This window comes from Amia ocellicauda, chromosome 20, assembly GCF_036373705.1.
Source record: "Amia ocellicauda isolate fAmiCal2 chromosome 20, fAmiCal2.hap1, whole genome shotgun sequence".
NCBI classification, from domain to species: domain Eukaryota; kingdom Metazoa; phylum Chordata; class Actinopteri; order Amiiformes; family Amiidae; genus Amia; species Amia ocellicauda.
Window position 1 is genome coordinate 8,679,351 of NC_089869.1, and position 27,531 is coordinate 8,706,881.

A 27,531-nucleotide genomic window follows, 5' to 3' on the forward strand; every position below is an offset into this window, starting at 1 on the left:
TTGTACATTGAACTCTTTGTGACAGCAATTAATTTTTGTTACTAGTATGGCCCTGTAAATGTGCATTGTACCATATTTGTCTTTGTACTTCCCTTATTGCACGTCTACATTATTTATGTAAGGAGTGTTCATAAAATAACTTTGAGAGCTATTTAGTTTTTGAGTATTCTGCAGCAGAAATGTGCCAGTGATTTTTTTTTTTTATATATATATATATATATATATATATATATACACACACTCACCTAAAGGATTATTAGGAACACCTGTTCAATTTCTCATTAATGCAATTATCTAACCAACCAATCACATGGCAGTTGCTTCAATGCATTTAGGGGTGTGGTCCTGGTCAAGACAATCTCCTGAACTCCAAACTGAATGTCTGAATGGGAAAGAAAGGTGATTTAAGCAATTTTGAGCGTGGCATGGTTGTTGGTGCCAGACGGGCCGGTCTGAGTATTTCACAATCTGCTCAGTTACTGGGATTTTCACGCACAACCATTTCTAGGGTTTACAAAGAATGGTGTGAAAAGGGAAAAACATCCAGTATGCGGCAGTCCTGTGGGCGAAAATGCCTTGTTGCTGCTAGAGGTCAGAGGAGAATGGGCCGACTGATTCAAGCTGATAGAAGAGCAACTTTGACTGAAATAACCACTCGTTACAACCGAGGTATGCAGCAAAGCATTTGTGAAGCCACAACACGTACAACCTTGAGGCGGATGGGCTACAACAGCAGAAGACCCCACCGGGTACCACTCATGTCCACTACAAATAGGAAAAAGAGGCTACAATTTGCACAAGCTCACCAAAATTGGACAGTTGAAGACTGGAAAAATGTTGCCTGGTCTGATGAGTCTCGATTTCTGTTGAGACATTCAGATGGTAGAGTCAGAATTTGGCGTAAACAGAATGAGAACATGGATCCATCATGCCTTGTTACCACTGTGCAGGCTGGTGGTGGTGGTGTAATGGTGTGGGGGATGTTTTCTTGGCACACTTTAGGCCCCTTAGTGCCAATTGGGCATCGTTTAAATGCCACGGCCTACCTGAGCATTGTTTCTGACCATGTCCATCCCTTTATGACCACCATGTACCCATCCTCTGATGGCTACTTCCAGCAGGATAATGCACCATGTCACAAAGGTCGAATCATTTCAAATTGGTTTCTTGAACATGACAATGAGTTCACTGTACTAAACTGGCCCCCACAGTCACCAGATCTCAACCCAATAGAGCATCTTTGGGATGTGGTGGAACGGGAGCTTCGTGCCCTGGATGTGCATCCCACAAATCTCCATCAACTGCAAGATGCTATCCTATCAATATGGACCAACATTTCTAAAGAATGCTTTCAGCACCTTGTTGAATCAATGCCACGTAGAATTAAGGCAGTTCTGAAGGCGAAAGGGGGTCAAACACAGTATTAGTATGGTGTTCCTAATAATCCTTTAGATGAGTGTATATAATACAATATTAAACCTGTTTTCTATGCTTGAAGTAGCTACACACTGAGTGTTTTGTGCTGAGGGCTTCTGAGAGTGGTCTCAAGTATAGTACCGAATCCGTAGGACATTGATTTCTGACATGTTTGTTCACCAAAACACAATGTGGTTTGTCATGGAAACCTCGTGGTGGTTTACAAACTGAGACCCTGAATCCTTAGTGGATTCCAGGCATTTTGCTAAAAAGTCATTCACATGGTAACTGGTCTCATGACACTAAGCATAACCCTAGGCTCAATATTTATCAGTCACCCTGACTTCTGATTCTGGCATCCATCGCAGTAAATGTGATCTAGAAGTCCATGAACTAATATTAGGTGCTCAAGTAAAATATAATGTTTGAAATATAATGCATTGATTTTAGTGTTTTCCTGCACAGCTGTTAGAGATCTTAACCATGAAATATTAAGCAGGTTTTGGGCCAGTGGGCAAACTAGAACAGTATGGGGGAAACTGGGCTGTGGAAGTTTGTTTCTTAAAAAAGGGGAAAGAAAGAAAAATGACATACCATTTAAAAAAAAATAAAATCAATCCACATTTTACTTATTCTGACATTTGCAGCTTCTTTTAACTCTTAACAGATGTTTAAAAGACCATTTTTCACGTAGCTTCAGAAAGTTTCCAGGTAAATCAAATACTGCCCCCCAGCTCAAAATGACATGTGTGTATAATAAAATGAGTCAAATAAGCCTAAATAATAACATCATAAAGCTGATAGACTTGCTTCAAACAACATCTGCAGAACGCCCAAACATCCTTCCTTCTCTCCTGTCTTGATGTACTGCTTTCTGTGTTTTCCTAATGCTATTTAAAGAAAGAAATGAATCAATTTCATATCTAATGTGTTAATGTCATGTATTTATTTTCCAATCTAGTGGATTTAATACGCCTCCGAGAATAATGAAAAGGCCACTGAGGAGATAAAGAAAATTTATTACACCTGTAAGAAAACCCGAGGCTGATTTTAGTAGCTATTGTCTCCTTGGGTTTATCAGCACCTTCACACAAATTCAACAAGAAACAAACAAAAAAACACAGCAGCAACCAAAATCCAATACAATGATTGCCTTCTGAAGAACACAGTGCGAAGATAATTGCTTATTAACAGATTTTTAGTTTCCTGAGTGTTAAGCAATAAGTGGTGAGTTTAAAATTTGTTTTTTTAGTTGTTTTTTAAGATCCATATTAAAGCAATTTGCTGTCCTTCATTTGAGATTGGAAAACAAAATTCTTTGACATGCTTTCATGTCACCAACCCTTTGTGTCATTTTCATACTCGGAAAACAAAATAGATCAGGTAAATATTTCACAACTCTTTGGCCTTCAATTCCTATGTATCCTCAAACAGAATTGAAGACTGCATTTCTTTATAGAATTATCTGCATCACCAAAAATCTGGTTTTGGTTGTCAGTTGCACAGATTTCCTGTTGAACTTAAAGGACGTCAGTTGCTGTTACCAAGACTTTTTGCTGTGCCATAGGTAGTGAAAACAGTAGAGATAATCGCTTGATTCTGCAACTGTGTGCATTGAATAATAAACAGCCGCGGACGGTCCGCTAGTTCAGTTACACAAACCCATGCAGAGGAATGCCTTTTGCAATGTAGCTTTGCAGGGTCAAGTAGTGTATGAATTTCAAAGCTGAATTAATGACATAAAGTAAGTTTTACCTGCCTTACTTGAGTCTTTTCATGCACCTCAAGATAAGAGTGCCTTGAACCCACTGTTGACCTGCACACACACTCACTCAATTAAACACGTCTCTACTGTCCTGTCACCTTGCATCACCTTTCTGAACTAATACATGTCAGTTGGACTTAAATTAGTGGCAGTGACACTAGACTGGGATGCTGGGCTGGGAGCCAAACGGTGTCAGTCTGAGTTCATGAACTGGGGTTAAAATCCCTTCATGATTAAAAGAAATCTACTCAAACGGATAAAAGGAATGATTACTATAATATATATCGGGTGTTCTCTATATGTTAATACATTTTGGACACATACGTGGAAGAAAAAGTGGAATTTCACTGCATAAGAACCACACAATCATTCTTATACAGTGTCTTCTTAGCTGGAATATTTGACGTGCAGTTATGCAGTACTCAAAGGTACAGTTATAATCACCCACAGATTATATAGATTTTGCTTAACCAGCCCTAAGGTGGCTTCATGTCAAAGGCTGAGTTTAATTGGCTAACCTTTTGAAGGGCCTGTTCAAACATGGCCTTGCCTTCCCCCCAAAATATTTTTAAGACTTTTGAGAACATAAGAGCAACCCTACTTTAGCGATAAAACCTTTCCGCCACTGTGAGGAGACAGCCCAGTTCAGTTAATTAAATGGACTTAAATATGACAGGAAAACTGATCTACAATCTTGGTTCAATGGAAGCACCTGTAGTTGTTTCCTTGGGAGCTGTGCCTCATATCAAATAGACAGCCGTGTGGAGAACGCTGGCCTGCTGGATGGGAGCCAGTGGCCTTAGACACCTCCAGCTCCTCTGTAGATGTGAACAATAATATGAACAGTTGCATCATTGAGTATGGCAAGACAGGGGCTGGTGACTGTGTGTGTCAGAAGCCAGCCGTTTGCTTTTTCAGGCACAAATATATTAACATACACACACCAGCTCCCACGGACCCCCTTCCACCACTCGTCTCCCATTCTGAGTCCAAACAATTCCAGCTGCAGTAAATCATATATCACGCATCAATCATGACCTCCAACTGACCCCCCCAACGCCCGCCAACGAATAACATTTAATGATCCCTCCCAACAAGTTGGAGAAATCAATTGGCAACAGTTTGTCAAAGTACAAGCTCTTTGTTAACAAGAAATCACCAAAAGGCCACCGGTAATCTCCGGGGCGGATGAAGGATTCAGACAAATTAAACAACACCCTGCAAAGACCACCCATTATGGCCTTTGAATAATTTCAGAGGGGTTTCCGTGTACCACTGTATTTCGGATGAGATGTAAGTAGCATGGGCTTAGGAAAAAAAACCTAAGTTTTGGGACATACTGACATAGAAACTTTGGTGGTGGTTGTTTTCCATAATTCACATCACCGCTCTTGTGTTTTCTGTGTGTACATGTTGTCAAGGTCATGGCAGACACACTGCATTTTGTTGTTAAATTGAAAGTACCGGTCCTGCTTTTTCTGACTTCGGCATCTCCACGGCTGTCAGGTTTTGCAAGAAGCATGTGTGCTTAAAGGCTGTGAGCTAGCTTTAGTGAATCATAGAAGTATGTTTCAACGGCTCGAGGCCTCACATCTTTGTCACAGAAACACGGAGTGATTTAATAGGAGTGTAAAGAACAGGCTTGATTAATTGAATTTGGGAAGCTTAGGTTTCTTGTTTTTGAGACATGTTCCTCTACGGGGATCTGAAATGTGGGTTAGCGATAAGCAAAGTAATACGTAATATATCAGTTTTGACCACATGCTTGTATCCAGTAAATGTAACTTCATATCTGCCATTTTAGTACATATCATGTTAACAATTTCTTTGTGATGTGCTCGGTGAAGTTACTTTTATCAACATGTGTGACATCCCCATGAAGTCTCGCCACACTCTGCTGTTGTACGTGGGTGTGGATATTAGGACAATTTAAAGGTCAGGCTATTTGATATGGCAACGAGTCAGAATGGACATTTAAGATGAAGCAGCATATGGAGCAGATGAGTCTGTGATTGTTTGATGGATGGCTCTGTCACAGGGTCTGAGGAAGAATGACCTGTGCATTTCAGCCGAATCCCAAATGTATGCATTTCCATTTTTCATTGTGCTGTATTTATTTATTTTGTATATTATATCTGGCATTGTTTTGTTATCTATACCCCCCATCCTACTGCTTCCATAATCTTCCAGTTGTCCTTTTTTGTTTTCATTTAAATAGATTTTTTGCGTTAACTTTAAACTATTAGAACACACCAACAGACTGCCAAAGACAACAACCAAAAAAACAAGAAAACAGTAGTGTTTATTGCACACTAATCAATCCCATGTGGTTTATTACTCTTAGATTACTACACTGCAGTACTGTATTGTGGTTGTGTGCTCTCAGTCCACAAAGCTCCACAGAGACCAAGATAATCTGCAGCCCAATTAACCAATTAGGCTCTTTTATCTTTTTCTTTCTAACTGACAACTTCTGAAATATATTTTGGGGTCACATTCTCTACCTTTTCATTAGCAAATGCATTTAAGATTTCTTCAGTTTAAACAGTTTAACCTCCTATAAATAGCTTATTACTACAATTCTTAGATCTGTTTAGATATTGTATGAGGGACTTCTTCTGTGGTCTGCTTGCTATTCCTCTGCATCGCATTTTACACTTACTAGCCTTGGTAGCGCATACGGTGTCGGGCTCTGTAATTGAACTGTGTAACTGTGCTTTAGGTTCATGCTGCATCCTGACATTTTAATAAGATCGCTCTACTTAAGGTTGCACTTTGTACTGTTCTTTGCAGAAGTCTGTTTACAGTCTTCCATAATGCAGTTGTAATACTGTAATTACGGAATAAAGGTGTCAGCCAGATTCATAAATAATGTTCATCAGCATGATTTTACCTTCTGATACACCGAGGGTAGAAACACTGTAGCAGCAGACATGGTTGAGAAACTAGCCTCCTGTGTGTCGGTTTCTCTCATTCGAATGTAGCCTCGATTAAATGGAAAAAAATGTAAGGTGGAATTGCAGATTGCCTTGACATAAGAACTGACATAAAAATACTCATTAGTTGTTTGCATGTGATTATATACGGCTATAATAATGTAGCATAGCAGGATAGGTTAAATGCCGAGTCCACGGTTTGCAATGAAAGCCTCCCCCCTCCCTCAGCATTAACCAGCTGTAGTCCACTTAACAGATAATAGAAGGGGATTTAAATATTAGCCAGGGTGCTTGAAACTAAATATCTCGAACACGATGCTTTCTTAGTGAACAGAGCGCATTACCTTAGATTAATGCACAGACAAATGCAAGTACAAGGCATGCTAAATAATTGAAGCTGTCTTGTTAATGGTATCGAGTAAGGAGAGTCAATAGCTTATCTCAATTTACGGCCGGTGTCTCCCGGTGGAAGGCAAAGTGTGTCGACTCGAACATGGATTGAGTCTGTGATTTTGGTGGGGGGTTCTGCGCTACTCCATGGAGAAGAGAATCACTTGATAAAAAACTTTTGAAAGACTAGATTCAAATCATAAATGTGACCTAAACAGGGGTATGCTCCTTGGAAGGACTGTAGATTACTTACTTAAAGACGTGGTGTTGTGAGAAGCATGCCACTGTACGGCTTCTTCCAACACTTCATTGGTCTTATTCTGTGTCCTTCTAACAGAGGGACAACCATTCATCCAGTAGGTCTAATCCCTCAAAGTGTTAGGGGCAGGGATACTTAATGAGCCCCACAGGCTATTTGATCACTTTAGTGAAACTCTCTATCAAACATCTAATAAGTAAATGGTATTCATTCAAAACGCTTCAATCTTGAGTCTTTCAGCATATTCATCATGTGTCCCATGTGAGCACATTCTCTCAAATCTGAACCGAAGGGAACAATCTGATCCTTGTTATAAACGTTTGCCAAAGAGGCAGAACGTATCAATGTGGGTATTTTCTTCAATTAGATGGTGGGATTATGACTAATATGTTTGAATGAGCCGTCTGCTGTGGAGTTGATATGTATAGCAGTTGGACTCCAGCTGAAAGACGCACTAAGCGATCACTCGTCTCGGTGTAATCTGGTGAACGCAGAGTGACTTTGCCAGTCAGATGCTGTTATTTCTTTCTGACTCAGCCTAGTGTGGATAGGTATGGACTTCTATTTGCACATTAAAAAGGCAACTCGCATCACCCTACAGCGTGTCAAAGAGTGGGGCAATTAACATCATTTAGGCTTAAACATGATGCTTGCTTGTGGCAGGGATTCAAAATGAGCCTCTCGTCCCCTCTAGGGACTTCTAGTACAAAGAGGCTTTCAACAATAGTTAAATGGCAAAATTGCTTTTCAAGAATCTTCACATACAACATCCTTGTGGAGCGTTTCGGCACCCCAGATCACAGCGGCTGGATAGATGGAAAAAAAACACAAATAAAAGCATAACATGCGTTTTATAGATTTATCTGTGATGACCGAGAGAGCTGTGATGTGCATTAGTTCTGTTGGTTTGTACAAGAGATTTCTCCTTTGTTTTATAGCTAGTTCAAACCGGTAGGGATGCATTGAGATTAAGAGAGAATGGGCAGGTATACACTGGGTAAATCATTACCAATCCTTAGATAAGATATCAGTGGATTCAAGAAGGGGCAGTGCTTCTTAGAAATCACAGTTGCATCGTGGTAATCAAACAATACAGTGAAATGAGTGATAGAGCTTAGTTTCAGCCTTCTTTAATAGCCAACTCGTAATGTCCAAGACATATCCTATGGCCATGACCCTATTTCCCTATTCATTTTTCAAATTACTGCAGTATGACCTTCAGTAACTGGGGTTTCGACCACGTCTCTCCATCTTAAAACCAAGACAGTGGATCAAATGAAGAGACAAAGAAAGATGTGATTTGATGTGATATGACAAAATGCATCAGGCAAGATCAAATTCTGGGTATATTTCTGTAAATTTTGTATTGAGATTAGTTTGCAGTCATACAAAATACAAAACAGAAGAAATTAAACTGGCTTCTTTATTTCATGTAGGCATACATTAAAAAAAAAAAAAAAAAATACCCATTACTGCGGTATTAAATTCACAGAACTGCATGCATTTATTTTTGAAATATGCTTTGCTTTCTCCACTTTTTAGTAAAATATTAAGCTTTTTTCTACTGCTGTGTAGTTCTCTAGTTTTATATACAGCTACACTATCATATACATGGAATTGAGTGTCTCTTCATATTTTCAATTAAACGTCCTCTTTTCTATAAAGATGCAGTTTTATTTTTCATTACATTAGTTTTTTTTTTTTGTATTTTATTTTATTTTTTGGGTTTCAATCAATACTTACTTCTCTCTTGAATAAAATCAATACCGAACCAAGCCAACATTTTCTAGAAATTATTTAAAACCTTTTTTGTGTTGCTCCGAATCCGAAAAAACTTTGTTACCGGCTGGACTTAATTTCCACTTTTCCTTTTTTAGCATTAATAATATTTTTTTGAAAAATAAGAGAAACATATGATTGACTCCTGGAATTAAATAAATAAATAAATAAAATAGTTTGCTTTCAGGACGCATTTGTGAGATGATTAATTTACTGCAGCAGAGTTCTGAGAAATTGCCAGGCATGCTTATGTTTAATAGGATTGTTCACTTTATAGCATTCCGATTAAAATGGAAATTCACAGAGGCATTTTCTGCTAGATAGACATTTTTATCTTAACGTTGCTAATGAATTCATCTGCTGCAAAGGTGTCAAGGCTGTTGTGCTGTGTACAGTAAGTTCCCAGAAACCAGATAGTATTACAGCACCACTCTGGGCTGCACAGCATCCGGTCTGCAGCTGCAAGTGCTGTCTGGACCCCCCAGTTAAGGACAGGAGGCACTTCGGTGTCCATTCCCATATGGGCAGTCTTTAAATATGATCCACTTCTCCCTTTCTGTTAGCCTTGGTACTCGGGAGGGGTTTCTGTTTCCTCACATAGCTTTTTCAACAGATGGGAACAGTGCTATATAGCTACCAGTCTTATGTGACAATCAGACCGGCACCCTTGGAGTAAAACGCTCTTATCCCAGTACACATCAGGGTTTGATTTTCTGTCCCCACATACAGCAGATTATCTCAGAGCCATGTACACCCCTTTACTACTATTAAGCCGAGATACTAAATCATAATTAAAATTAACTTTCCTTGGTATCTTTTTTCCAACATTTCTAAAGTGTATTTCCTTTACAATGTAATTACAATTAAATAATATAGACTTTTATGCAGGTTATATCTTTGCCTACATTGAATCCTATGGTTATCTGTGTCATTCATCCCAACTATAGAGGGATACGGGGCTTTTGGAAAAGTCTTTAATCTTCTTAACTGAGAATTGAGAACCATTAATCCGGCTGTACGGAGTGTGAAACATGTTAATAAATATATAAGCTCAGAGTTTCTCTTTACAGCTGCCTCACGTCCCTGAAAAAGAGGTAGGCTCCCTGTATGCTGCCCTGTTTAAACAACTGTTTAAATAATGCAGGGTATATTTGCAGTACTGTTTTATGTACTTGATAAAATGTGTGGTTAAATAGCACTGTTTTGTTTTATAAACTGTAATATGTAAATATTTTAAATGTTCTTAACATCCAGGATAAACATTTTAAGGCCTTATATGTGGAAAAATCCATGTCTTTGGGTTGAATTTAATTCTCAGCCAGAACACATGTACCTGATTTGTAGGAGAAGTGCTTGCTTGCTTGCATAAAGAAAGCTCAATGTTTAAGTACACTTGCGTTTGTTTAACTTACTGTTACCGAAGCGTTTGGAATTGAAAGCACATGTTGTCGGATGCTAGTTTCGACGGCAGCAGTGTGTGGTCAGATTAATCTGATTCCATTCTAATTTCTGAGAGTGAAATTTGCAGATGAAGTCCAGCACAATTTGCTACAGTTCAGATGAAAAGTCAGTTTGGACATATGGCATTAGCAGTAATTATACAGATACAGTTGCTGGAAAGATCATAGGTCATGACCAGTTCACACATTGTTCTGCTCTTGGAAACCAATAACTGAGAAAACCACAGTCTGAGATGTACGACACAAGAGAACCCTTTATTGTGTAAGACATTATGCCATTTGCCATAACATTTTTTTGTAGTTGTTGTTGTTGTTGTTGTTGTTGTTTTTTCCCCACTCCCTGGAGAAAATAATATGTGCCACATTATAATCCTAGATGTTATCGGGGTGATTTTTAAGATTGATGTGGCACTGCTTTGTTTCAAAGATGGTTTGTATTCTTGGAGTTTATAGCATCATTGGATTTCAATTTCCTGGAAACTGCTCAGCAGATTATGATCTTTCTTAAAGGTCCAGAGATAGCTCCTTTAAAAAAATAAATAAGAATTTTACATTTAAAGCTAACTTGAATGGCATTTTGAAGGATTCTCTTCAACCATGGGCTAATGTAGACATATTTATGGAGGTGCAGGAGTAAATGTGTGTGTTTCTGTGCTTCACATGCTACCTTAAAACCAATACATTTTCTGGAAAATAACACTAGTTTCTCTCAGATCACAGGCAACATTTTATTTAATGATGTCATTGCATGAGGGCAGCTCAGGTGTCAATTGATTCTCAAATTGACGCCTTTCTTTTTCTCTTCAGAGACTTTCACCTGAGTGAAAAGGTGAAATGAAAACCTGTGCTGTTGTGAATCATATCATATTCACTCATCTTGTTTTTTTATATTTATATATTCTTTAAAAACATGCTGGGTTCTTTTCTTCTGCCACACAGATCAGATGCAACAATTAAAGCTGAAAAAATGAACCCCCAATATAAATTTCTGTGTCTTTCAAGTAGGTGAAAAAAAATACAAATAACAGGGCTTATGAGGTGTTGGCATTTAATGATGACGATGATTACTGCCAAGAAGAAACAATGCAGCTTATGGGTTTTAGGAAAGACATTCTCTATTCCAGCTACATTTCATTAGTTACAGCTCAGTATTGAGAGCATCCCTTTGGTTCGCCACAATTCTGGTTAACATTTGCTTTCAAGTGTGACACGCATTTCTTTCTGGTACGTTTATGCTGCTATATGGAAGTTTAATCAATCAAACCTCCCGACTGCAATTCGTATTGATGGTTTCGGAGATTGGAAGCCTTCATTTAAACCCAATTACATAATGGATGTGTTTTGGGGCGGCAGTCAGATGGAGTACACATTTATTCATATTTATTCATTTCAGATGTTCACATTTGGAGAATAAACTGAACTTCTGAGACAGGGTGACTGTAGCTGAGAAGGTAGAGCAGGCACCAGGTGTTTAAAGGAACTCCAACCTGTTATTGTAAATTTATTTTGTGTCTTCAAGAGAAAGAAGAGTCCAAGGCCACGGCTCTTTTTTAACTTCTTCATTATCTATTTAAGTCATACTATAGTTCTCTCAAACTGAGGTTTTATAAAGAACATATGTTAGACACATACCAATCTTCATTTCTTCAATAATTGTGCCTTGTGTTTAAGGAATTAGATCTATTTTCTAAATTGCTTTCCTGCTTTTTATTCATTTATGTCTCTGATCTGCTGCAGCTAGTACCAGCCTCTACAATATTCAGACAAGGTAGAAATTAAAAATAAGAAAAATTTAAAACCCGCATAGAAGTGGAAAGGTGAATATACCCTCCTACAATGGTTTCTCCTGGGTAGTAATCAGTAACAGCTGAAGATCTTTGAAAGAGCTGGCTGTGTGAATTAGCCCCACTGTTGGGCATTAGATGAATAGGTGCATTTCCTAAAAGCCATGCCAAATTGTCCATTCCATTCTGTGGGAGCTGGCGGTGAAGGCCTTGCTGTGGTGGGAGTAGGGTTTACAGCTGCAATCCCTGTCCCCTGGAAATTTCCCTGTGCTCCAACTAGTGTGCCTGAATGTAACGCTGCCGTGTGTCGAACAGCCCATTTTGAGGTCAAACTGGAGTTCTTAAAAGTGCCACCATGTTATTAGGAAATACTGTAGCCTTACAGATTAAAACCGACAAGCAAGAAATTAATCAAAACGTTTTAGGAGATGTGATACCGAACCGTATCTTTGTAAATAAATGAAACTCCTGGAGATGGACGCTTTTTGCTGGTGAATATAGTACATTTCCATTGGTGAGATTGTTTTAGCCACAGCATTGTGTTCCTGTAGTTTCAAAGTTCACATTTGATTTGCCTGAGCATTTGGGAAAGATTTGCTTTTGAGGAAGAGGAATATTTTGGTTATAAACGGTCAGTAGGAAAGAAAAGCCCTTTTTACCTCTCAAGACCCTGCTTTCCAAACCTCCATCTTTCAGAATTGAAAAGTGAGCATTTAAAATGGCAATTTCCCCCTCTACGGGGGTATTTGTATCTCACCAGCAAGGAGTCTTACTTTTTACACGTTTTCCACTGATGTACGGTCAACATCATCATGCTTTTGTGGATATACTGGTCTTTCAGAGCTCAAGTCCGATAACTCCTACTGTGTCAGTATAGCCCTTCTTTTCCAGTGCTATGTATGCAACACAGACACACAAGCTGCCATTCTGAGAGTAATGAGACGGGAGATTTACAGCCTCATAAGTCATAAGTTGTGGAGCATGCGATGGAAAATTGTGTCTTTATAATGGCCACTTGAAAAGACCAGCCAAACGCAACGTCAAAGGTTGTGTTTTCTCAGTGTGTCCTTGTTTAAGTGTCACTTCATATGTAAATAGTGTAATTCTTGGCTGCAGTGTATTTAAAGTTGCAATTTGGATTCCCATTCGTTCACAAATATGGAAGCACAGAGACTCTTTTTAATCAAAACTGTCACTTTATAGGACAAGTTCCTCTGTTAGACACATGCAATATACATTGCTAGAGAGAGTATTGTCCCTACCAATGGCAGAAGCTACTGTTGGGGTAAAGGATTTGAGCTCAGTCTCTTTGGATTATGTTTTTTGTTGTTCTTTTCTTGGTTTTTTTTTTTTTTTATCTGTACCATCTTTATATATCCTAACAGTTAACAAAAGCTAGAATAATCTACCACAATATGATGGTGGGAAAAGATGTATGTAAATATAAAGCTTGCATTGTTTGATACAGTTAATACATCTATTTTAATATAAAGGATTTCAACGTTTTTACAAATAAGGCAAAAGCAATATGCTGTTATTTTCTTTATTTCAAGTATAATGCACTTATTTTTCTTTGGGATGTTTTAGGAATTCCTTTATCAGTTAATTACAATCTGCATCTCTGTTTAGATTTGCATTTACTCAGCTCCAAACTGTTTCTATATTTGTGATTGAAAGACAAGTTTTGCTTTGAGCATGTTCATTTTAATATATTAGTTTACTCCAACAACAACAAAAACTGCTTTTATAGAAAGTAACACTTCTTGTATATAAAGTAACACTTTCTTGTAAAAAAATAAAAATAAACAGTTGTCTGTTGTCATCTGTCAGCTTGCTGTGAACAGATTGTTGCTGCAGTAAAATGGTCTTGACAAGAAGGGAATCGCATACTTAATTTTCTTTATTTAATTATGTATTGACTATCTCAGTGCATATTTCTAAACCTGCTGATAAACAGCATGGTTGACATATCTGTGTCATAGGAAGTCACAACAGGCTAGTGGACTATGTGTAGATATCTGAAAGAAGAGCATAAATTGCATGTAGAGATCCATTCTGTGTTTACTGTCAACTGATAGGCAGAGGTCTGTGTAACCCAAAAGTCATCGGCACAGAAGTGAACTCTTTATGTAAAGCTGACCACGTTTTAACTTTCCAAACCAGTCCCGATAGCAGTGGCATTTTTACAATCTGAGTGAATATTCCGCCTTCAGCCAAACAGCTTTTGGCATTTGAAATGGCTTCAACAAAGGCCTTATTCACTACTTATTGACCCACGTACATTATATTAACTCGCTGCTCAGCGCTGTGGAGCTTGGTCTCCTTTGTTTGGCGTCTGCATGTCCAAATGTTATCTGCGTGGTCGAGCTTCCGCTAGGAGCTGTACTGTACAGCACTCCTGATCTCAGATGTCACAGAGAGGTGGGTAATACACTCCTAGTATACACCCTATACTTGTGAAATACAATTTCTCAGCTTTGTAATCTTGGGTATTATTAGCTTCTTTCGTTGTGTTGTCAGACAGCAGCACCTGACAGAAAATTCCCCACGGACATTCTTGAGTGTCTGCAATGAACCTTCCTCAACCTATTCCAGATTGAAGCATTATCATTTTTTATGAATGTGGGTGAATCCCTTATTCAAGTGTCACAATAAGCCCAACACAAATGCTCTCCATGTAAAAGCAAAGCATTTTATTCAAATAATAATTTGTAGTAGTTTACATGGCACAGAACAGGACTTTACCATGATTCTGGGGGGCCAACCTGTCCCAGATAAGTGGTGAGTTGTACTCTATGAAGATCCTAAAAACAGGAACAAACTATTTCCATTGCAAAAGCCTGCCCTATCTCAAATCCCAGCCTGGCAAGATCAGACCCCCAGAGATTTTTATAGAAATGGCACCAGTTTTCTGAAGGATGAACGCAGGGGGGGGGGACAAATAAAGCACATCAAAGCAAACAAAAAAAGAAGCAGCTAAAATTAATGTTTTTCCCCAAATAAACAATTTAGCTTTCAGTTTTGCAGTTTGAATGGATATATGTTGATGTCGTCTGTCAAAAAATATCTTGTACATCTAAGTGCTCCTGAAGTGGTCGCTTTCTCCTTTCAAGGAGACGCAGATTTCTCGGACAATAACCACTCAGGTGGTGGGAAACAGCAGAGACCGCATAATGCACCCCGTGCATGAACAACCACATAAAGGGAAATAGTATATTAAGAAGTTCCTCCATTTCGCACTGCTGTCAAGTCAAAAGGAACTCTTGAAAGCAGTTTTCCACTCCAGAAGTCAGTGCTTTTAGAGTATCGTATAGGCTGTGTGAAAAACCAAGAGAATGGTGGCACAAACACAACATTCAGAAGTGCTTTTCTAGTTTGAAATAGATCCTTGGTGTGTGAATTCAGTTGTGTAAAATATATATATTTTCTCGATTTACATCAAGTGTGTCTTCATCATCCATACATACACAATAAAGTGCATATCCAAAAAAAACTAAAAACAACACTACCACTTTCCAAAGAATGCAGATTAAAATATCCTGGCACTTTTCTTCCTCAATTATTTTCCATCACCTTTTCAAAGAATAATGTATAAAGTTGTCTTAACTTCCTCAGAATAAAACTCTTCCCTGACACTTGCCCCATGCTTTAAATCAAAATAGCAACGCTGCAAGCTGTCATTAGATATCGACCTTCATTTTTGACACATCTAGCTGACGATGTGACAACTGACACTGCTGGAAACTGTTAGAAATTAAGTAATTAGAATATTGAAATACATCATCTAATGACAGGAACAGAGCAGTAATGCAATTAGACTCCTATTTAGTTTTTTTTTGTCTAAAGGAAAAGGCAGTTTTCCGATAATGCTCTTTACATGCACCTGTAGGATTTATTTTTTGCTTAATTTGATTATTATTATAAAACATACATTATCAATTTCCTTCCAGATACTAATGTTTCTCATTAAAGATTTATTGAATTTGGAGCAGTGAAAGTGAATACTACAGTTAAAGTACAGTTATTTGAAGATGATGTTTCCAGCTCAGGGGAAAAAGTATTATAGGGCTTCAGCTTTTAAATGAACACATTTGACTGTTTTCTGTTGCAGCCTTACTCAGCAAAGAGCAATATGTGGTCATAATTATCAAATCAATTGCAACAAATAACCAAAAGTAATAGGGCTGACAGCATGAAGTACTGCAGTAAAATCATTAGGATTGCACAAAGATACAAAGTATCCCCACTAACAGTATATCTAATGACCCTAAATTGTCCAAAGAGATTTCACTTCACAAGAGGGTGTTGATTTATGCTGCCGGTGTACTTACCCTAATTAATTTGGACTGTGCACACTGCTCTTAATGCACGTATAGCCAATTTATTTAGATATTAATCTTTGCAAGTATTCTATCATTTCTTTGCAAAGGCAGAACTTTCCACCAAAGTACTGCGTCTCTTAAAGGTGTCATGTTCAGGAAGGAGGCCTTAATTAATATGAAAATTAAATGTACAAACACAGAGCCTATTATCCCCAGTGCAATAAATTTGAGCACAGAGGCCTCCTCGGACCTCTAAATCTTGCTTAATGAAGGCCTTGGAAAAGATTTTGTTTAATGTACAGGAGAGCTTTTTGCCATAATTAGAGGCTTTGAGTTTCTTTCCGAGAGCACGTTTCGATGCACAATACACTACAAAATATCTAATTCTGCATTCAGATAAGCACCACTGATATTGAAGAAGGTTGTGCCGTATCCATAGATCATTTTCAGTTGTCCAGTATGGTCATTTTAAATGTAACTAATGGTTAAATAAAACTGCAAACAAAACACTGCATTATTTATGAAGACTTCCTTTTATTTTGATTGAAAGCTGTCGTTTTGACTGTACAGAAAAAGCAACACGTTAGGATCTTAGAACTTGTATGAAATGATTAAGTACTGTTTTTAAGATATTTAGCAGTGAAAGTGGAACTGCAAACTGCATTTAATTGTGTGTTTTGCAGTAGCTCAGACTTATTTGATTTTTCAATGTCTTAATGAATATCAATAGGAAATGGATTCGCTGCAGAACCGTGTCGTCCATTAACCAGCCATTTCCTGCAGGAAATGTTATCAATAAGCAGGCTGCTGTAGATGGGATCACAGAGGGGAGATCAGAGCAGAAAATGAGGGGGTGTGTGGGGGGGGGGGGGTAGTAGATGCATGGCTTGTTTTGTTTGTTCTAAGTATCAGGAACGTTTTTAATAGCTTTGAAAAGTGATCCCTTTTTATCAGGAGCACCCAGAAACTTGCATAGATTACTCTCATCTAATGCCGTGAACATTCAGGAGAAGCTACTCACAAACCTGGATTTGAAATTAATCCGTTGACGTGACGTTTCTGGGGAAGAGAAGTTCAGCTACTAAAACGCCCAGTAGGCACTGTGTTCTCCATATAGTTAAGACCTTTATTTATGTATGTATGTATTTATGTATTTACTAATTTATTTACATTCATTTCACCTACAGCAATACATGCTCACATGGGTTCATAGATTATACTAGTATAGTAGTTCAACTGCAAATTTGGTGGCCAGAAAAGGACAGAACCGGTAGATTTAACCGTTAACGCCCTGCAGACGACAGACCGGCCCATCCAGAGGAGTCACGGTGTCGGTAGATGTATTTCACACACCCACCACTGGGCCAATCGCTCTTTCACGCTATGAACATGTCATTGAAAGCGCCAGTAACAACAGGAGAATGATGGTCTCGGAGTCTTTGAATCAATAGGATGCGCCTCAGTGAGGGCATCAACATCATAACAGAAGAGCATGAAACACAACCCCTGTCTGGGAAGGAAAATGTCTTGGCTGTTATCCACAGGACGAGTACAGAGCCCTGCCTCTCCCAGGATGTAAATGTCAGCCATGTATACGAGCATCTGCTGAGCTTGTCTGCTCCGTGTTGTGCTTGGTGTTGTGCCATTTACACATCACCTCCCTGTCAAGGCTGTTCATGTTAATGTAACTTACTACAGCTAGTAATATCAGTACTACTAACATTGTTTCTAGAACTTACTTCTCCTTCAGACATATTTCATATAGACACTTTGCTCATGATGTGTAAAAGATCGGATTTTCTCCTTCAGCTTGAATTTAATTTTAAAATAATGTGTTGTCATTAATGCTTTTCATTGCGCTATCAAAACAAATGCTTAGGTTTTGTGCACACTGAACGCATGAACATATAAAACCATTAATGTTTTCTTAAGCTTTTTTTTAAATATATATATAATATAAAGTGTGCCGCTGTTCTCATTGTGTTCAGTCTTGAAGATGAGTGTGGTTGAGGTGCTGAGGGTGACTGTGTCGCCTGTGTGTAATTGAAGCATACTCTTCACACTTGTGATCCAAAGCTATTGAGTTCATCTGACTGTGTCATGTTCTAATAGCTATTTTAGACTGGTTACATTTTTAATTTGTGGAGTTAATTAAAGATTTCTTGTGCTCCATGTCATTACACTCTCCTCTGTCTTGAAGTGGCAAGCCTGCTGCAGGTTTGTTTTTTTGCTTCCTTTTTTTTCTTTCTATTTTGTAATTTGTCATAGCTGTCAATATAACTGTTGGCCTGTTACTGTTCTCTTAATTTAACAGTTTAAAAATACAATTTGCCGCTCGTAATTGCAATTCATGCTTGTCAGTTTGCGGCCCGGCTAAACATTTCTTTTTCAGGAAGCGCTTCCCAGAGAGCCACGAGACAAAGGAATCAGAAAGATGCCATGCGAAAGGCAATTGGTTTACAGCGAGCTTAAATGCAATTTACACAGTCAGTATTGGACAGCAGGATCTATTGTGCTCGTGGTGCTGTGCAGAATGTGTTTCTTCTGAAAAGAACGAGTAGGACAGAAATAAAGTAATGTTGTTTCTTTAACAAGTCCCATCCCTTTCCCTCATGAGGTATTCGCCATCACTTAAACTGATTATAGACACGGGTCGAAATGGACAGTTCAACAATGCGTTAACAGTCCAACTGTAACTCGTCCTGTGTGAGGGATGCAAATAATGCACCACCGAGTGTCTCCTTTATTGAGATGTTTTCTCCAGCCATGATGTATGATCCGACGTGTTCTGTAACTTACCAACCGACTGGTGCATGTGCGTAACATTTATATATAACTGTGTCATGGGTGAAACCGCTATGTTAATGGAACAGTATGTCATTTTACTACAGATCTGTAGAGGTAATGCCTTAGTAATTGTTATCTGATAACCTTAGCATTAACTGTAGCTCAGGAGATGCAGTTCAATTTGAAAGGCGAAGCAGTGCCTGTAATTAGCTGAGTCGTCTGATTGTGTCTTCTCAGGCTTGACACCAGCTGATTATGTTGCCCGAATATGAATGAAGGTGGTGATTACTAATCCATTTGTAGGGGGGCTCCTGTCAGCCTGCTTCAAGTTCTAAATTGTTCACAAAACCTTTTAAGAGCCAGTTTATAAAAACAATAACTACGTTCTTTCATAGTTGACACACATGGCACAAGGAAGCAGGCTATAATGCATATGACAAACAGAGACCACGCTTTCGAAGTCCCCATGTTTCGGTATGTTTTTTTTCCCTTTTTATTACTTGTGTTTTTTGATACTCATTAATAATACATTCTCAAACATCTTCAAGACTGACAGCCTATCCTTCCCACCTACGACTTGAAGGGGATCTGGCTTTTTGGTGATCTGTAAACTGCTCAGTGTGCCGTCCCTAGCTGGGGAAGATGACTTCTAATGATCCAACTGTTGCTGATGCTTGTACCAAAGCAAGTCCATTGCAGCATCATGGAAACTCCTTACACTCTATATAAACGCTTATTTGTCCATGTGACTAATATGGTTTGTCAGTGAATCCTGCTATCCCACCACTGTGGTTATTGCCAGAGGTTTATAGAAAGCAAAATGAGGTTTAATCGTTCAATTTCAAACGCTGCACACAAGTGCCTAATCAGAAAAGTGATGTTTGGGCCAAATGTTTGTTCGTTTTTTGGCTGCCTTTCCAGTTCTCCAGCAAACGCCTGTCAATTGAGCCAAGTATTTCTATTGAGATGCTGTTCGATGGGAGTGTTTAATTGCTTAACTGATTATCCACCTGCAGTAAATTAAAGGTCGGCTGGAAAAGATTTCGCCATTGATACGTACAGATAAGAGTCCTCGTGAATCAGACATTTTGTCGAAGCGCAGTGTGTTACTCTGTGCCGATGGTTGTTGTTGATAAGAGCACCTCTCCCCATAAAGCCACACAAGCTTAATCAATTAGGACATTAGCAGACCCCAGCTGGGAGTTAATAAGAGAGCAAAGCTACATCTGGGCCCAGGGAAACCATCCCACTCGCATCCATCAATGGCTTCCAGCCCTGAGCCCTGCCAGCTGAAACACAGCAACTGCGGGAATCACGGAGCTGTTAGCTGTCATAACCCGGCTATGAAGAAAGGGAATGCCAAAGGTTATCTATATGTATCCATTTTCACGGTTGTCATCTTAACAAATTGAGCCGCACTGTTCAGACAGCCTCCCTCCCCCCACTATAATTGCAGGATATATTTTTAGATTACCTACAGATTGGGTTAAACGTCTCATAGCCCTTTTATCTCTGACTTTCTTCTACTGCATTGATGTTATCCAGTTTCTTCATTTCTGAACTTGCTGCAATCTAAATTGTGTCAGAAAGCAAGTTAGCAAGTTTTCAACTTTTCCTCGAAGTGTTTTGTTGGGTGATTGTCTTGTAGGAATGTGAAAGGATGAACAGTCCGCTAAACATGGCGGGCTAAATAATACTGTGACGACCAACGCCCAACAGGAACGCATTATTTTGAGCATCTCAAATAAGGGGTTAACAAATATTTAATTTAGCACCTAACTCACTAGCGTTCAATAAGATATACATTTAAATCTGCTGACATACTATAGTGGTCCATAGCTATTAGCATAATTTCTCCTTTCCATCCCTCATCATGCAGGTAATATCCATTAGCTACAGTGTGTCTATTGACTTGTACTTTACATGTCCTCGGTATCAATTGAACTCTTATTTATGGCACTCAAATTGAAGAGTAACTTCCATGAATTGCCATTTCTAGCAACTGCAGCTTTCTTTCCACTTTACTCTTTTTCATTAATTGCACACGGAGTGTAGTAAAACCATTACTTAAATTAGATGTCCCATTCAGGATTTTCTGGTCCTCTTGCAAAGCTGCAAAAAGACACAGGTTGCTCTGATCTCATGTAGTTCTGCCACACACCATACCTGCACCTTTTGCAGAGAAATAAGCTATCAATCATCTCTAACCCTCACTGGGAAAGCGAGTGAATTACATTTGCTGCAGACACACACCACCACTGTGGCCCAGCCAGCCCACACTCCGCACTTCCTTTGCCAATTCCTATTTTTATAAAGCGACCGAAAACTGGAATGTTTTTACATTCAGTTTGAAACCTCATTAAACCAGGAAACTGCTTTACCAGAAGCTTTTAAAATCAATCTCCCTTTATTCTATCGAGTGTGTCCCAGACGCATACTTACTGCAGTCACATTTGAAATGTTCATGTGATGAATGTGACATTGTTTACATTATCATTTTGCCGTCTTAGGTTTTGTATTATTCTTCATCAGATGCTGTTATAATTAGTTGGTATTTTATTTTGTTTGCATTTTGTGTACTGATGAAACTTAAATGTTGAAGCAAAGGAAACTATATTTTATTATGTTTTTTTTTTTACAAATACAGATGCATCTTTCTACTAAAATCAAAACTAAATTAAAATCTCTATAAACATCCTAAAACATGTAGGTGCAGTTATTTCTAGTTTTAGTTTCAAAGAGAATGGAAATTTATTGGTCAAAGCATAAATTCCATGGAGAAAATATAAACATCCATTTATTTTCATACAGCATTTTTGTGTGGAATGTAAAATATAGATGCATTTACTCATTACTGTTTGAGCTTTTTGAACGAAAGTGTACATATTGCCTTTAGCTTTTTATACTGTGGTTTTAAAGTAGGTTGCACAGGATGGTATGTACACGAAAGCGTAAATAGAGTACAGAATGAGAGATTAGGTTGTGAAACAGTATGTTCATATAAAACACTTTAGAGATTTTGAAAAATAAAAGTTTATATTGATATAAATGCGATAAAACACCTAATGCACACTCATGTTCTTTTTCTGGGCTCCAGAGGCTGGGTCTCAGCACTGTGTGGAAGTGAAATGAATTCTGTGGTCCCAGTCCAACCCTCAGTGGACATTAGTCCTCTGTTGAACATGTCCACTCCATCTGTCTCAGTTTGTCACGTCTCCGCATTCCTCACTGAGAGGCCCAGGGACTGAAGCGAATGCATGGTTTAGCAGGAGACTGAGGGGGTGCGTGCCGAGCTGTTTGAAGAGGCTTTTCACCACCGCCTACACTTCGGTATTGGACTATACCATTATACAAATTATCCCTGGCCATTCGTGACCATTAATTCCACCGTCATTAGTTCGAATGTTTTCGTTTGTTAATGTCAGGTGCTTCCATTACCTGCTATTGACAAAGGGACAAAGCAGGTCGTTTATATCATTTCTATTCAGGCCTCCCCACAGGCCCTTTCTTCCTGAGATTGAAGGAACAACTAGATTACTGCATTGAATCACAGAGGCTACATTACGTGGAGACGTGGGGAAATTTAATGAGACCATTAGCTGACTTCTATTTTCAATCTAGGGTTATTCAGAAAACCAAAAAAAAAAATAACCCAAATCTTTTAACCCAATCAGACCTGTTCATGTGGGCGTTCCAGACACACAAGAAGGAAGTCAGGAGTTGAGTTGGCCCATTAGACTGGGCACTGGGACTGCATGGGAGATGATCACAATCCTTTCTTCTCTGTTTCTGCTCAAAGGAATTGTATATGTATATTGGTTTCATTGTTTCCCATAAGGGTTTTAAGCATAGCATGTGTGCAAGTGATTGGGAATCAATCTGATCCAAATCTCTAGGCTTCAACGTTATTGTTGAATGCTATGTTTTTATTTTTGGTGTGCTTTGGAATCTTCCTTAATGCATTTATGATGACTTCCCACTTAAACCACCTCTAGTAAAGCAAATTTTCAGGTCTTCAAAATGTAAAAGCTTTCTCTGTACAGCAAATCCACTCTATCCTGTGGACTACAATCTTGTGGAAAATAGAAAGCAATATACCTTTGGCACCCAGGTTGCATTTGCAGTGTCTGTAATATTTTATTTTCTCAGGATCACTGCAACGGTCAGCTGATCCTACAGAAATCCATCAGATCCAGAGAAGGGAAAATCCTCAAGTGCAATATGAAAGCTGATGAAATGTATTAAATCTAAAGAACTAACCTGCAGTTGTAAATTTGAAATGGTTTTTGTCCTAACTTGTCCTAATTGAAAACCACAATCAAGTCTTGGGTTTGGATCGGAAACTCACTGTTTCCTACAGCTCACATACTATCCCTGTGAAAGAGTGGGTTAGCATGCTTGTGTAGATGTTCTCCTTTGATACTAGTAACATGGTGTCTGTCATGAGTAATAGATTCTTAGTCAAGAACTCGATATGGATAATTGGAAGATCTGACATTAATTCAAGAGTCTATTTTATGAACTGACTATTTTAATACTTTATTTAGAGCCAAACCACAAATTGGTTCCATAATCACATTTCACTCTGCATTTTTATTTTATTTTGGAAGGCTTTCCTGCTTTCTGACAAATTCAAGAATTAATTAAAACTCCTTGTAGAATTTTACAAGAAACATTTTACGAGACATATTGAGTTGTGCTCACTGTGTGATGGGCAGTTCAAGGTGTCTGATTGAAGGTCGTTGCTCTGGAGAAACATTTCCAGGTCGGATTTGGCCTCCCACTCTGTGCCTCAACATGACAATACTCAAAAGACAGAGGGGAGAGAGTGGGAGAGATCCCAAGGATGGGAGGAAGGAAATAATTCACAGTGCCGGTGCTTGTGTCCTGTAATTCTACAGCAATGCACAATGAGAGGTTTGGGAATTAAGGAGTGGAAAGAAAAAACTTCAAAAGAACATTAAGGATGATTCCATCAAGTCTTTTTTGGCCTCATTTAAGAGCACATGCTGCCTGAGTGTTCCTGTAGATTCTGTCTTCTGGGCTTGTTTGTTCATTTGTATCCAATAGATTTTCAATTTTCTGGCATTGTCTGTTGTTTTTTTGTCTTTGAATCATAATCATACTCTCTGATATAGCAAAGGTTTAAACTCTCACGTTATTTGTGAAGTGGAAGCTAAGCTTGTAAACCTAGCTCTGTGTACATAAGACATACCTTGGGGGGGGGGGGGGGGGGGGGCAAATGAAAATGCTAGGTTTGGATGGAGCAGGGACAGGACAATAAAAGTGTTTTTGGTATAGAATGACCCACATTGTCAGACAAGAGGAAGGAAGGTTGTGTTTTATTAAATAATATGTGGCTTTCCTTCAAGTAATTGCAGAGAACTGGGCTTTCAGATGCCTGCAAAGTAAAAAGGATTTGTTATTAGCGAAAGTGCCATCTAATGAGCCGTGTCTGGGGGTGGCAAACAGAGCAAAGTGGCCTGATACCGTTTTGATTCAGCACTGCCACTTCCTGTCTGTGTGTGTTGATTACTGAAATACCATCAGGGCAGGAAATTCTGATGCTGAGGCCAGTGAGGTACTTTTTCTCAACTGTGATTGACTCCATCTTCTAAAAAGCAAGTGTAACACAGAGGAATTGGACTGAAATGGACTAAAACGACACCTATTTGAAAAATATGAAATTGTGGTAAGATATTGTCTAGGCCCTCAGTTCGGGCTACAACATCAGGAAATAGCATAAATAAGAGCTCATAACCTGCCAAAACAACTCATTTGGAGAGTTTTTTCCCCCCCGACACATTTTGGGGCATATGGGGAACTGTGTTAATTGAGCACTGGTGTTCAGGTGCCCGGGTGCATTGTGTTGTTGATGAAGGCGGCCCAGGTCACAGCTGTGTAATAACCCTTTCTCATTTGTGTGCTGTGCGCCCGCAGGGAGCCCCGAAACCAATCGCTGTGGAACCGTGCTCAGGGAACAAAGCGGCAGTGCTGACCGTCTTCATGTGTCTCCCCAGGGGGCCATCTGGTGTCCCCCCCCCAGGCCAGTCTGGTAAGTAAAACTGTCCGTCTGTCCAGTGTGCACATCGTCAAGAACCCAGAATTCCCAGAATGCATTGTACACGGTCGTTAGCCATTTTCAAAGCCAAACCAAATCTCAAAGCGCAGATATGTTCTGTTATACAAATACCACTTTTTTAAAATTCTCTTTGAGTCTGCATTCTGTATAACAATGTTTCAGCCTGAACATGGCACTTGTGATAAATACCTGATCTGAGGGTGCGTGACTCAAGGTGTGCAGTTGAGAATCAAACACTGAAAAGCTACAGATTTAAAAAAATAAATAAAAATTGATTAGCTCAAGTATTTTTTGTTCTTTTCCTTAAGAAAGCCCGGTATATAAGGATTAAGCTGTGATATCTAAAAGTGTTGCTGTTAAGAGGATGTGTTGATGTACAAGATTCAGTCTTTGTTTAGCATTTCTGAATGGTAATAAAATAATCCACATTTGAATAATACACAGTAAGAAAGGCTGAAAACATGCAAAGAAATAAAGAATCTGTAATAATTTCCTGTGCTGATTTAAAGATTGCTTTGCACCATTTTGCATTCAGTACTCATTACTGTAAGAACATGGGAGCTTTTCTAGTCACTTGGGACACTTAGTCATTGTGTGGGTATGAGCACTTATGGGAATGTCTTTTATGGCGACTCTTTGTTTAAAGAAGAAGAAGAAAAAAATCCTCTTTCAGTTAACCCACTTGCTTTATTTAAAGCTTCAATCTGGTCCCTCGGTGGAAATGACAACAGAAGGTGCAAACAGCAGTCTCAACACCTCCACTTACACTTGTGGTAACTCAAGCATTTCAGATGAGGGGGCTTTGTTCTCTTGCTTTCTGCATGAAAAGACCTAAACGTGTGCACTTGTGCTCCAACTGCGTTTCTGGCTCTGCAATTGACAGGTCCTTGTGTTTTTTGGGGTGGAGGTTTGTGTTGTTTTATCTGATCTTGGACTCGGATCTATTTTTTGCCTGGTGTATATATAGCAGCCGGTTATGCGACACAGAATCAATTTTTTTTTCCCTCTTGGCAGGTCAATTTGGAAAACCAGTCACCATCTGTGTCCGGACCTTGAATAAAAAGTCCGGAATAGTGTGTTTTTAGTCAGGAGTGAAAACAAAGAGCAGAGCAAGTTTAGGATGTCTGGTTGAATTAAAAAGACACAACTCTGTTTTGCCATAATTATATGAATGATGAGGTCATCAAACTCAACAGAAAGTCATCCAGCCATTGACGATTGGATTTATTTGTGAATGTGAAAGGAATAAAGTAATGTATACTTGTAATGAAGCTTACTGATTGGGTGGCTGTGTGGGAATTCACAGATTTGTCTAAAGTTTTCTTTTCTTGAAATTAAACAATTAGTCATGACTTACATAAGAGATGCACCGATAGCTACTGCTGCAGAGTCACTCACAGCAGATCCTCAGTTTAAAATCCCAATAAATTGCTCGGTGTATCAAGCAGGTTTTCAACCAGGAAAGCCTGGGTTATAAGCCTAAACTACATCGACAACTTTTAATACGACTACAAACACACAATATGTTTGCAATATTATTTGGGTTGTTTATCCACACTAATCCTGTTTCACAAGCTTTTGTTTTGTTCACTCCTTGAATAATATGGAATGATAAGCTCATTTTCCTCTACTTATGTCTGGCAAGATGTATTTTTTGGGCAGCTGAAATCCTATTCATCACAGTATGTTCACATCACACCTTGTACAAAATAACAAAACAGAATCTGGTGTCCTGAGAAAAGAGGGAGAAAGGAAGTCTGTTTTTCAATGGAAACCCACTAGTCATACTCACAAGTGGCAGAATCTGAGTATTAAAATGCCACAAAAACAAAACCAGAAGTATTTTCAAACACACTCCTGTTATCGGTTAGATGAACCATAGGATCAGTGTACAATAGTGACACATCAGAAGGTGACTAAGAGAAGCAGGCTTTGATGTCAGAGTCTTTGTCTTTATTACGATGAGCTAGAGCTTTGAAGGACTGCATGAATACATTAGCAGAGGAGAGGAACGCAGAGAAGGTTTGATCTCGGCCTGTTGTGCATCTGATGAGGGTTAAATTAGAATGAGAACAGTGCATTGTCAAGTGGAAGTCATTTAATTGGTCTGGGATTTCTCTTTTGTCGGTCTACACACACACACACAATAGGGTTTCATGGACACTTTTAAATAGAGCCGAGACGCAGATGGGGAAATGACAGTGATAACCAGACACCGAGTCCTTAGAGAACCAGTGCTCGTACTGTAAGCCTCCTAAGACCAAAGCAAAGCCAAAACCCAGAACAGCTGAGGACTGAACCTACCAGCCGGTCAATTAATCAAGTGATATTGCCTGGTTCTTTGTGTCTTACAGAAGTAGTTCAGGAAATACATACACACACAGCTGAGAAGAGGATTACATTTAGATCTCTTTTATCGTTGGTCCCAGAAACTGCTGATCTTCGTTTGTTTGTTTCTGGTGTTTCTATGTGCGTTCGATGAATGTGATCCAGAGTTTTGCTCTGACCTACTCCTCCTTACAAACAGGGCAATTTTAACATCCACTGCTCC

At 38.9% G+C, this 27,531-nt stretch overlaps 1 protein-coding gene across 2 annotated transcripts in view; it reads left to right on the top strand.

Moving 5' to 3' along the window:
• atrnl1b (attractin-like 1b) overlaps positions 1 to 27,531 on the top strand; it is a 300,343-nt gene that overhangs the window by 254,848 nt on the left and 17,964 nt on the right. For both annotated transcript variants that reach the window (XM_066693672.1, XM_066693673.1), the window contains exon 29: positions 24,839 to 24,953. In XM_066693672.1, coding sequence (XP_066549769.1) covers positions 24,839 to 24,953 — 115 coding nt within the window. The remainder of the gene's footprint in view (positions 1 to 24,838; positions 24,954 to 27,531) is intronic.